Source organism: Propithecus coquereli, unplaced genomic scaffold (genome assembly GCF_000956105.1).
Source record: "Propithecus coquereli isolate 6110/MARCELLA unplaced genomic scaffold, Pcoq_1.0 Scaffold123, whole genome shotgun sequence".
In the NCBI taxonomy this organism is placed as follows: domain Eukaryota; kingdom Metazoa; phylum Chordata; class Mammalia; order Primates; family Indriidae; genus Propithecus; species Propithecus coquereli.
In genome coordinates this window covers 4,434,421-4,447,818 of record NW_012136414.1, presented here as the reverse complement: position 1 = coordinate 4,447,818, position 13,398 = coordinate 4,434,421, and the positions used below count along the sequence as shown (strand labels likewise).

Sequence of the window (13,398 nt, the reverse complement as noted above, 5' to 3'; positions counted from 1 at the left end):
CTTTTATCAAAAGCCTATTTTTCTTCAGCTCAAAGTTTAGGAAATGTACAGAGCATTTAGGATATCTTGTCAAAGTCTAAAAAAATTTGTTAAGAAACAACCAGTTCAAAGAAACATGATCCCAGAAAAATCAACATTTTCACAAAATGTTTTATCAAAAATTTAAATGGTATACATTTTACATAGACATATCATGCTATCAATCCATATTTATCTGATCTGAAATTAATATCTTTCCAATGAGTAGCAATTATACAAATTCTACTGCTTATGTAAATATTGTGATAAATGGTTATTTTAAATCAAAAAAGAGGATACTCAAAATGTTAATAAAAAAATTACCACCTAAGACTTCTGTACAATACAAAAGAAACAATACAATTCCCAATTATAAGTCATTTTAGACAGGGAGAATTTATTTACTATTCTCTAGTTCTATATTTTCTTCACATATGCATGTATACGGATGGATGTGGATAGACACTCATTTATATACATATATGCTAATTCATAAATATAAGACATATCAAAGCCTGAAAAAAATGACTTTCTAACAATATGCCTACCACTCCCCCATTTTAAAATGGATAGCAAATAGAGTCCTTTCTCTTTAGGTAAAGTAGAAACATATTGCAAAGCGTTTGAAATGCTATTTTGCAGGGAGGGGTAAAAAATTGTCCTTATTGGTTCATCTATGTATATAAGAATCTGGAGAATTTGCTCAATAATTTTACCCCCTTACAGAGAATAATGGTGCAGACCTTTTGACATAAAACAATATCAAGATTATTTTTAGCATTTTCTATCTTTTAGCATAAGTTATTCTAGTATTAAAAGTAACGTGAAAAACAATTGCTAAAAGTAATGCAGGTGAAGTCAGCAATAAAGAAGCAATATGGTGACTGACTGACAATAATTAAAGCTTATACCTCTCTTAGTTTTTAGTAAGGCCTCAAAAACATAAGATGAGTTTTGCAATGGCAAGTACAATAGCCAGATCATAGCTTACTATAACCTCGAATTCCTAGGCTTAAGCAATACTCCTGTCTCAGCCTCCCAAACTGCTAGGACCACAGGCATATGCCACCACACTCAGCTAATTTTTTTTTTTTTTTTAATAGAGATGGGGTCTCTTCCCAGGCTGGTCTCAAACTCTAGCCTCAACAGATCCTCCTGCAATAATGGAATTATAGACATGAGGCACCATGCCCGGCCTATTTCGAAGTGCCTTCTGGGTCAACAGCATGTACAATGATACTCTTAAAATGATTAACTGCTAAACATGTTAACGAATTGCCAATAAAACCAATTCTGTATGTGTTAATTGTATGTGAATTCAAATTTGATACTTTTTTTGCTTTTGTTTTGCAATTGTTGAAAATTCTTAATCCCCACTGGTTTACTATAAGATTATTTTCATCCTTTGTCACAGGTGCTTTGGAAAAAAAAAAAGATTATTTTCAAACTGTATAATGTCCTAATAAAATTGCATTTTTCAAGTATCAAAAATTCACCAAATAGAAAGCTGGAGTATAAAAATAAAATATAATTGAACAGTTGGGCATGGTGGTACGTGTCTGTAGCCCCAACTACTTGGGAGACTGAGGTGGGAGGATCACTTGAGATCAGGAGGTCAAGGCCAGTTTGGGCAACACAGCGAAACCTCATCTCAAAAAACAAAACAAAACAAAAATGACAACAAACCAACCATTTATATACAAACACACACATATATATACTTTTTGCTTTTGAAAATTTAGGAACATTTTAGTTTAAAGGTATGAACATACATGAAAATATTAACTTCTCCAAAGCCTCAATTTCTCACTGATAAAATATGTTAGCTTTCATATTATATAATTTCATAGTTTAATATGAGCACTACTATTTGTGTGTGTGTGTGTATACACACACATGCATATATGTATAATAATTTAAATCATTTTATTCTCAAATACCACTTTAAAGGCAGAACAGTTAAGAAAATTAAAGTATACTAAAAATTAAATTAATGAGCACCAAATTGCAACTCTAAGCTGATAATCTTCTAAGGCATACAACAGACCAAATAAGTGAATAGTTATCACAGTGAAAAATATGTGACCAAACGTGCCAAATGCTCACACAAAAACAAAACAGAACAAAACAAACTTTCATCATGCTAGATAAGCACAGAGCTAAGAATTACCATTTATAGAGCAAAAAAGAAAAAAAAACTCAGAAAACTTACACATAGCGTATATAAAAATTATAGTATTATTTTAACTGCCTCTTAATCTCATTCTGTTTATGAAACTTAAATACCGAAGAATGAAATAAAGCTATTTTTAACTAAGAACAGCATATTTACTAATGCTGCATTAAGATTAAAAAATAGGTTATATGTATATATATACACACACATAAACCTATTAGCAAAACAAAACCAGGGAAATTTGGGGTATGTTAAAACTGTGACTTGCTAGGCTTTATTAGGTAACCCAAAAGATTGAAATTGGATTTAAAATGCAAGAAATACTTACTAATTTTACCAATTATCCTGGGTAAAGCTACAAAAGTGTCCATCAAATGAAATTTTCCCTTCATCTCTACTCCAAATCTTTAGTGCCCCAAATTTTAGAAAATCATCATACTTTCTGTGTGAATACCATTAGCCTAAATAGAAAGTGATTTGCATAACTGCATAGAGATATTCAGAGACCCAAGTTGCTTCTGCAAGAATTAAATTATATGGATATTTATTATAAAGCCATCTTGGAATACTTCTATTGGTATAACACCTACTTTCCTTGATATAAACCTTCTCTTTCACTCAACTCCTCTCACAATGCTGAAAAATCTTATTTTTGACAAGGTACTCCAAGAATTGCACGTATAAGTTTCAAATCACTAACATTTCCTATCATAGAAGTAAATTTGACTTCTAAAACATTAAGCTCTTCATTCTAGGCAGTCAAATGTCTCCCATGCCATATGCAAAATAGATTCATCCTTTTTTTAACTTATGTTTTCCTTTATGTGTGAAACATTTTACTAGCTCATATTTTGTAGTTTCCAAATCTTTAGAATTTTAATTTAAAAATCAACATTCTCTAGGCAGGTCAGATTGACTCCTGTCACCTTCAATACATACCATGGTATTCATTCTCTTTCAACCATTAAGGTTATGAGTATTCATATTTACTTAATTTGGCAGTTATAGCCAAAGTAATATGATTTTTATATATATTCACATCACCCTTTTATAACTATATTTATCCTTATCTCTCCACTACATTAAAGCATACTGAACTTTGGAATCACATCAACTGGAGATCCAGCATCAGCTCCACTACTTTCTACATATGATTTTGGGTGAGTGGCTATCTTTCCTCGTTGGAAAAATGATAAATATACTTAACATCACAGGGTCACACTGAGATGTAAATGAAACAATCAAGGTAAGGAGTATATATGTATTAGGAATTATTTTAAGCAGCATGATCATACTAAACGCAAAGAACTACAATTAAGCATCAACAAATGTCGAAAGCCTACTACAAGCAAAGTATAGTATTTAACATTTTGGAAGAAACAAATCTGAGTAAGAAGGGATCCTTAATGAGTCCTTACTCTTAAGGAGCTTAACAACAGAAACAAGAGGTATATAAATACAAATAGGCTGAAGGTAGGAAAAAACAAACTAAATGTTATGGGTAGGAGGAAGCAAGCCTTTCTAGTGCTACAGACTAAGTGCTACCTGAGAAGGAAGAAGAAGACCTAATTTTCCCAGGACATGTCTGCTTTCCACCCTCAATCCTTTGCTTCACCCATATCGGCTATTCATCAATTCATATACACAGCATGCCCCTATAACTTTGGACATTTGATTCTCTGGGTAGAAATTCCTTCACTTTTTCCTGGCAACCATTCTTCAAGACTTTCAAATGTCACCTCCTAAGCAAAGCCATTCCACAATTTATCACAATGCAACTTAATTATTTGAATATGGTATGTCTACCACGTTATATACTGGGTACCTGAACAGCAAGAACTGCACCTCATCTTATTTATTGTGTATCCTTCCCCTCTGCCCCTCCACCTAATACCTACTGTGCAGCTTAGTATTTGGCACATAACAAGAACTCAAATATATATTGAATAAGCAATTAATGAATTAAGGACTATAGCATTATCGAAGTACAGAGAAGAAAATCATCAACAGAAATTTCTGAGTCTGGCCAAGTAGAAAAAGATTAGAAAAAAATAGAAGCAAAAGCATCATAGATAAATGAAAAACAAAGACTCTAAGATGGAAAATTGAAGAGTATGCTGCAAAAAGTACAAAAAGTTCTACATAATAGATAATGAATGCCTCACAAAGCATCTACATTATTTGACCATTTAGCCCCATATTCCTACAGACTTAATTATTTTTGAAAATATGCAGTCAAAACATAAATGTCTAATACTATTTAATCTCTAAACTAGAGCATTACTAAAGTGCTAAAACAAAGTCACATTTGAACTAAGTTAGGACATCAATATTTCTTAGTAAAGAAATGGTGTTTAAATAGTACTGTTAGGCAGGCCAAAATTTAGCTAAAGTACGTATCTACAACAAACACAAGAATTCTAAAATATTAGTAAATAGACAAGACAGTATAACAAAATCACTTTAAAAGTTATTCTAAATTGGGTTACTTACGGTGATCTTATTTTTTAATAGTTCATCAATTATTCAGTCAGTGTTCAAATTTCCAATCTCTGCCCCTACTCCCATCTACAGTTTGTTTGAGTCCAGATCCAAGTAAAGTACCCACATTGATGTGAATACAAAATTGTTCTAACTACAAAAGGTTGAAGAGGTAGATGTAAAGATTGCTACAGGCAACTTTTTGGCACTTCTGCATCCTTTTAAGTTGTGGCACTGGTCTTTGGTTATTTCTAATTTTATTCCAAATTTCTCAGCTTTCATTTTTTTATTCGGTAGTGTTTTACAATTATAAGCCATAATTATAGTTGGCTTATTCACAGATGGATTGAAGTAAGAAGGAAGAATAGATGGAAAACATTTTCCCAGCACTAAATGTAGTAAGAGATGCAAAAGAAGAGGTAGCAAGCTGAAATTATTTAGCTGTACTTTCCTTGAGGGATGAGATGGAATCATTACTCCCTTTATGCCCTATCAGGGTTAGCCCTGCACAGTAAGGTGATCAAAAACTTACTGACTGTAAGATCAAAAACTTACTTACTTACTGCCTGACCTAGTCCCTACAGAAAAAAACCCTGGAAAATTAAGCCTGTTCCTGCCTATGCCTGGTCTCTGACTCTAGGTGGGTTCCTACCTAACACCTGCACTGAAGTAACTTAATACCAGATCGGTTTGCAGCCCTACGCCAGTTAATTTTGCCACACTGTATCCTCTCTGTCATCTTAGATCACCACCCAAAATATAAACCCTTATGTCATCTACCTATCCTCTCTAAAACTGTTCTATGCTTCTTCCTGAACCAACATCAAACTATTCCCATCCCTCCCACAACTTTAAATTGTGTCAGATGGGACCCTTCCTCCAATGGTAATCACAATTGCTTTCATCTTTAACCTTATGGATCACAGTGTTGCCATCATGTGTGTGTTTTGATGTCCATGGGGATAATTTTCCAACTGCCTAGCCTCTTAGTTCCCAGACTTAGGCAATTCCAACGACTTTCACTTGCACTGCAATTGAGCTACCTTCTATGGCAACACAACGGACCACCTCATTCATGAAACTGCTCCATCTATGAAGTCAAATATTCTACTTTATCCACAAATTGCCTATATTCTTCCAGCTCTTTAACTACAGTGCAATCATTATATTGTTCTAGGATTTTATGAAATCCTCTAAGTCCCTTGGATCCTCCATTTGTCCTTTCACATCACAAACTTAGGTGTGAGACCAAAGTCCCAAAGTTAGAGATCTTAATTGCTTTCTCTCATAGCAGCTCAGAATATTCCAAACAGTACTATTAATATAATCTGCTTTCTTGGCTCAGAGTCAGATCTCTCTCCTATTTCTCTCAAACATTATTCCAAATCTTCACTACATTTCTAAACTCTCTCACTTAACTCATTCTTTTCATTCTCTACTGATGGCTTTCTTTTCTTCCATTTTAAGGAAATTGTGGTCTCCTCGACCTCTTCCTTCCCTCCTTCAAATCTTATAATAACTACTGTCATGCATATCCTCCTCCTTTATATAACAGAAACAACCTCTCCAGATGTGCCCTTAATTCTATTTTCTCTTTCTCCTTTTTTCAGTCTTCAGCTTTGTCATCTACATCTTTAATTTCTCCCTTTTTTACTGGTATCTTTCCTTTAATTTATAAAAATCTCAAGTTGTTATCACCCTTAAAATAAAGGAACCAGAACAACCTCAGCCTTCCTAATGATACCAGACACTCTGAGCTACTTACATTAAAACACAGATCAACACAAAGAAAAGCTAGAAAATACCAAAAGCTATTTCATTTTACTTTCAATCTTTAATATTCTGCATCTAAATTTTTCAAGTAAGTCAGTGATGACCTCCTCATTCACATTCCAGTGAAAACCACCAACAAGTATTTGTATGGTTCATTCTGCACCTTACTCTCCTCTTACCTCTGTCATTACTCTTCTCTCCCTGACCTTAAGGAGACGGTCTATTACAAATTATCTCTTGGATGGGGACAAACGCATAAAATGACAGAACACCAATGCTCCAAAATGAAACCATGGGCTTTAGAACTTCAACAGATAGCACTTCTTGCTCTTCCTTCCTACTTTAGTTTATTCTCTTGCTTTCTCAGTGTGATTATCTTCCCCTTCCAAAACCATCTCCTCAAATGAGTAAACAAAGGAATCAGGAAGACTGTTTTGGAGTGGGGGAGGTAGGAAAGGTAATATAACCTAGTATGATATTTTATTATGGACTTAAAGAAATTTTCTTAAATAAAATACACAAAAGTCTAAATTGGTCAAAAAAACCTGTATAAAATGGTTGTTATAGTTATTAATATCTCATTTAAAATACACTTTTCACAATGCTGAGGAATATCTGGTTACTATAACGGAAAACGGTTTCAAATTATCAGGCGCCAACTGTTTAGCCCCAGATGACAAAGAATTACAGTTTCTCTTCCAGAGTAGTCACCCTTTTCCAGAGGGTCAAATCCTTTTTATTTTTAACTGAAGACACAAATATGAGGAAAATTTAAGAAGATCTGTTTTTTAATTTAAAATTTAATGTTTTAATTATAGATGTGTCATTGTTCAGCTTAATCTCAGTAAAGCAGGCCAACACTCTCCAAATGTTCTTGATCACATAACTTCTCCCTGTCTCTTTCTATATATATATATACATATATATAATCTCTACCATGCTATTATAAAATACACAAAAGAATATAAACAAGAATGAGATCAACAAATATAAATAGAAGTTCCAATATTTTCTTCCCCAAAGAATCATCTTATGTAAACTATTGCTTTGGAGAACATTATTATGGACTAGGAAGAAGAAAAACAAACATAATATATTGAATGGTTTGATATAATAAGCTAACTTTATGCATTGATTTTTATGAAATTCAACTTTTTAAAATATTAAAGCTTTTTTTCAATAAAATTTTACTAGTGCTATTTATTAGCACTGTCATAAGGAGCACAAACACTTGATGGTAATGAAAAAGGAGAAAAAGCACACTTTTCTGGTTAAATTATAAAAAAGGTGTTATTTTATTTCATGATTCAGCAATCTTGTGAACATTGGCTCTAACTATTCTACTACATTTATCAAAGAGGTACAATCAATTCTCTCAAAAATTAGAATTTAACTTCAACTAGATTACTATATAGCATCACATGTCTAAAAATCCATCTTACATTAACATAATAATATAAGCCAAGAAGGAAAAAAATTCAAACTTAGATAAAACACACAAAACTAATTATAAAATGCCAACATAACTACATTTATACATGTTTCTGAATGTATAATTCTGAGTTCATAAATTTTAGTTTGGAATTCATTCCAAACGGTAGTATGAATAAGAAAGGGGGGAAAATGCAACCACTCTCATTCTCTACCTCTCTGAAAAGAATTTCAGTAAGCCTAGTTTTAATTTGCTACTTCCTGTCTGTGATGAATCATAATAAGCAGTAAGGGCCTTAACCTTGCCAAACTCCACTTTCATTACATAGAAGCCCTTTTGAATTTAAGCTCTTACAAAGTAAAAGTTACTTAGTTGTGGGTTACCTCAGAACTGAAAAGCCTTAATTAAAGAAAGCCCTGTAATGAGGACAGAGTGTGCCTGTAACGCTTTTTAAAACCACCTTTTACTTACGTCAACAGGGACCAGAAGACTCTTGCCAAGATGCTGATTAAAAGAGAGGCACCATGCTTCAGTGTAACCATTCATGTTAGGAACATACTTCTTTATTGTCTCATCATTCAGTCTCAGCCACACACCATCATCATTGTGGATCTATGGGGTAAAGGCAACAGAAACAAGCCAGGCCCTCCTGTAACTACTATGAGGCTAGCAAGGTCTGAAAGGCTGCAAAGTAGTCAAATAATGGTGGATATGGAGATTAAATATCTGCTTTTGCAGAAGTTAAGTTTGAGAGAACCTCTAGGGAAAAAAGCAGCAAGGAATGACAAAGCAATATGATAATTCATATGGTGAGATTATAGTAACAATTTTACTTTGGAGTAAAAGCACAAGGAAACCACGTTTTAAGATAAATAGTTTAAACAGTAAGTTCAGATGTTTCCCAAAAGAACATAAGTCTTCCTTCCCTTATATCTAGATTTTAATAATCAGAAATTACTTGTTTGTATTACTAGAAAAATATATTGTACAAAGTTAAAGCAATATAAGAAACACATTTCAAAACAAACATTTTCAAAATTCATAAAAAACTACCCATTTTCAGTGAATACTTATGTAAACATACAAATATTATGTTTAACACTGTACTTTTCATGTTCAAAATATAATTTTAGTTATTATTCTATTGCTAAAGAAAATGAAATGAAATATTTGAAACTCAATAAACACTTCTGCAAAGCAATTTTCAAAACATTTCCTAAACTGCTTAAAACATACCCCAACAGAAAACGTAGTAACCATATTATTGTATAAACAATGCAAAAACTTTTTGTCCAGAATTTGTTATGAAGAGTTTCTTTATAAGTTACCTCATCAATAAAAGTGATGGTTCCATTGACTTTCACTATGCCTATCTGCTCACTCTGGAGGGAAGGGTGGCTCCGGATACGGAGCCCTGCACTGTCCTTGGCCACAAATTTTCGAACCTGAGAAAGGCAAAGATGGACAGTGAGAGAGGAAAAACATGGAATAGAGATCTTATAAGTACCAAGAGATAAAATTAAACGGATTTCAATCTACTATAATTTGAGAAAGTTTCCAAAATTATTTGTAGTGGGTTTCCCTCTGCAAATAAAAGTGGTTTATTTACAACAATAAAACTTTTATAAGCATTGAAATGTATATTACTGAAAAAAAAACTTAGAAAATTATTATATATAACTGTAATGTCCTTTCTAAATTTTGAAGACATATGTTAAAAAGGATAAAAGCCCTTTTTTCTTATAGAAAAATATAATACAAATTCCATTACCAATGCTTCCTTTTTAACAAGCAGTTTATCAAAATGCCTGTACTTACTCTTTAGATTTTAGAAATTAATTTTTCTTTTAACAGCACAAGTATTTTCACCTTGTAAACTTTATACTTAATTTCAGTAGACTTTTTTTAATTGAAAACTTTCAATAACAGAAAGAATACAATGTCTGCAAATTACTACAGCATTACACAAAGAAGTCAAAAAGTACACGTTCTATAATTTAGAAATATTATTATGAACTACTCTCCAAATTTATTTAGGGATATTTTGAATTCAAATTCTGAAATCAAGTAAAATATTAGATGTTTGATTGACATTTTGAAGCATAATGAAAAATGTTTAAAAATCTTTGACCAATTCAAGTTCCAATTCCTTTCTACTCTAACCTTATTTGGTTGAGGTTCAGTCTTTGGTTTGACCAGTTGAGTTCCAGGTGGTATCATCCCTTTAGGTGGGTCTTTTACTTTTACTTCTAGCCCAGCATCTGCCAGAAAAAGAAGGGAACTGTAACACTGAGAAGAGAAGAGAGGAAGGATCCTTAAACCTAATCTTATAAACATTCACAGATTATTTTAAACAAAACAAATATCGGAATTCTGTCCTTTTACGGTGATTGATAACTAACAGGCTAAAAAAGAGAACTAATTGAAAAATGGTTCTGAGATTCTAAAGGGGTATCTCAACGTTTCAAGGAAAAGAGGCGGCTCCTATTCTTTAACTAGAACATATGAAATGACATTGAAAAAATTCAAAATAATAAAAAAAAGAAATTCTATGTGCTTAAATGTTATCTGAAACGTTAGATTAGAATACACTCAACCTCTATACCAGTCATCTCTATGACTGATAGGCAGTATGGCACAGTTGTTAAAAGCTGAGGTTCTCATGTTAGACTGCCTTGGGTGCTCCCGTATCTGTCTTAACTTTCTGTGCCTCAATTTTTTTCATCTGTAAAATGGGAACAATAATAGCCCCTACCTCACTGAGCTGCTGTGAGAATTAAATGATTAAAAAAAAATAAGGTATGTGTAGAACAATGTTGAACATATATTAAGTGTTCAATAAACCTTAGCTCTTACTATCGTCATTATATTAATGAATCCTTATCTGTCCTTGTCTATGGTCAAGCAACATCCTAGCCCACTGACAGTTTGGGAGAAAGCTGAGTTAAGAAGAAGAGTAGGGAAGGTAAGTAGGGGAGAAAATGGATGATTCTAAGTAAACGTGAGTCTTTTTCTTCAGCTTCATTACAAAAAAAAATAAAAGTGGATTTTCTTATCTACTTTGTATCATTTTCCTTCATCTCACTATTAGATAAGATGATTAAAAAACTTTTAGCTACTGGAATTTTACCAGTATTTTTAGAGAGGAAAAAAATCTCCTTTACAATGTCATTCTTACCTCCACTTTTGAATCCCTACTATAATTTGTATGTCTTGTGTGTCACTACTTATATTGTACTTCATATGATTTTTGTTTGCCTGTTCTTTTGTGGCAATTCTCAGAAACTGTTAATACAGGAAGTGTCTTATCTATAACAATGTTTTGCTCAGAACAGAAAAATGCTGGCTGAACTAAAGGCTTTATGGATATGCCGAAATAAGAATACAGCAAATGCTGTGGGTAAATGTTCTCTGGAATGGTATAGATGATCTGATTTTATACAGTTACATTAATGTATAAGAATGTAAGTTACATCAATGTAAAGGACCTTTTTGCCTCTACTGCAAAGAAAGAAAAAAAAAACACTACTGGCTGGGCGCGGTGGCTCACGCCTGTAATCCTAGCTCTCTGGGAGGCCGAGGTGGGTGGATTGTTTGAGCTCAGGAGTTCGAGACCAGCCTGAGCAAGAGCGAGACCCTGTCTCTACTAAAAATAGAAAGAAATTAATTGGACAACTAAAAATCTACATAGAAAAAATTAGCTGGGCGTGGTGGCGCATGCCCGTAGTCCCAGCTACTCAGGAGGCTGAGGCAGTAGGACTGCTTGAGCCCACGAGTTTGAGGTTGCTGTGAGCTAGGCTGATGCCACAGCACTCTAGCCCGGGGAATAGAGTGAGACTCTGTCTCAAAAAAAAAAAAAAAAAAAAAAAACACTACTTAAAGCAAGGTTTCCCAAAGAGTGTTTCAGTGAAATATTAATCAGTATTGCTTCTATCTCTACCCTCCCTTTTTCTCTCCCCGCCCACACAGGAGATTCTATGATAAAGATTAAACAAAGATTATCAATTTTAGAACTTCTCAGAATCCCTAATATGTTGATGTAGATTGTATGAATGTCTCAAGTGAGACAACGATATAAAGGCTGAGCATTTCAAATCTGAAAATCCAAAATCCTCCAAAATGCAAAATTTTTTGAGCACCAACATGATCCTCAAAAGAAATGCTCATTGGAGTATTTCAAATTTTGGGTTTTCAGATTAAAGATGTTTAACTGGTAAATATAATACATATATTCCAAAATTCCAAACAATTCTGAAATCCAAAACACTTCTGGTCCCAAGCATTTCAGATAAGGGATACTCAACCTGTACCAGGTTTTCAAAATCTGATCATGGGAACCTTTTTTCTTGAGAAGCATCAGGAACAATAGTGCTGTAAGAAATTCGCATTGATCAACACTAGAGTTTTCTCATTCTACTGTTATCCTATGATACAGATAGTTTAAAAGAAAAGAAAAATGTCCCAAAGGAGAAGTAATATGTTTTTCGAAGTTAATGGTTATGATGATTAATTTTAGGTGTCAACTTGACTGGATTAAGGAATACCTAGAAACCTGGTAAAGCATTATTTCTGGGTCTGTGAGAACTCTTCTAAAGGAGACTGCACGGGAGTCTAAGTGGACTAGATGGAGAAGATCTGCCCTCAGTGTGGATGGGCACCATCCAATTGGCGGGGGGCCAGTGAGAACATAAACAGAAGAAAAGCAAACATGTCTAGCTCCTGGAGCTGGGATACACTCTTCCTCTCCTGTCCTTAGACTTAGAACTCCATGCTCCCCAGGCTTTAGACTCCAGTCCTTACACTAGCAACACCATGAATTCTCAGGCCTTTGGCCTTGGACTGAGAGTTACACCATCTGCTTCCATGGTTCTGAGACCTTCTAACTTAGACTGAGCCATGCTACCAGTATCTCAGGGTCTCCAGCTTAGAGATGGTCTGTTTGGGACTTCTTAGCCTCCACAATTGCATGAGCTAATTCCCCTAATTAATTCCCTTTCATAGATCTATAAAGTTGTGTGTTGCTTAATGATGGGGATATGTTCTAAGAAATGTCATTAGACTATTTGTCACTGTGTGAAGAACATCATAGACTGTACTTACACAAACCTACATGGTATAGACTATATACATCTAGGCCATATGGTACAGCCTATTGCTCCTAGCCTACAAACCTGTATAGCATACTGTACTGAATCCTGTATGCAACTGTAACACAGTGATAAGTATTTGTATATCTGTACATATCTAAGCATAGAAAAGGTACAGTAAAAATGTGGTTATCATAATCTTATGGGACTACCATCACATATGCAGTTTGTAGTTGACTGAAACACTGTTATAAGGCACATGACTGTATATATATCCTACTGGTTCTGTCTCTCTGGAGAACACTGACGAAAACAATGGTAGATAAAGAAAATTCATTCAATTCACCAATATTTACTGAGCAGCCAGCCATATGTGTCAGTGACTGAGCTACACTGGAACATCCAAATATGAATGAGATAGTCCCTGCTAA

The 13,398-nt window shown here is 33.8% G+C and overlaps 1 protein-coding gene across 1 annotated transcript in view; it reads right to left on the bottom strand.

Annotated features, from left to right (window-relative positions):
* The window catches only part of MYCBP2 (MYC binding protein 2, E3 ubiquitin protein ligase), a 279,976-nt gene that overhangs the window by 81,119 nt on the left and 185,459 nt on the right, over positions 1 to 13,398 (bottom strand). Inside the window, exons 48-50 of the mRNA XM_012637759.1 lie at positions 10,044 to 10,141; positions 9,209 to 9,325; positions 8,352 to 8,492 (exon numbers count right to left, since the gene is read on the bottom strand). Of these exons, the coding sequence (XP_012493213.1) occupies positions 8,352 to 8,492; positions 9,209 to 9,325; positions 10,044 to 10,141 (356 nt within the window). The remainder of the gene's footprint in view (positions 1 to 8,351; positions 8,493 to 9,208; positions 9,326 to 10,043; positions 10,142 to 13,398) is intronic.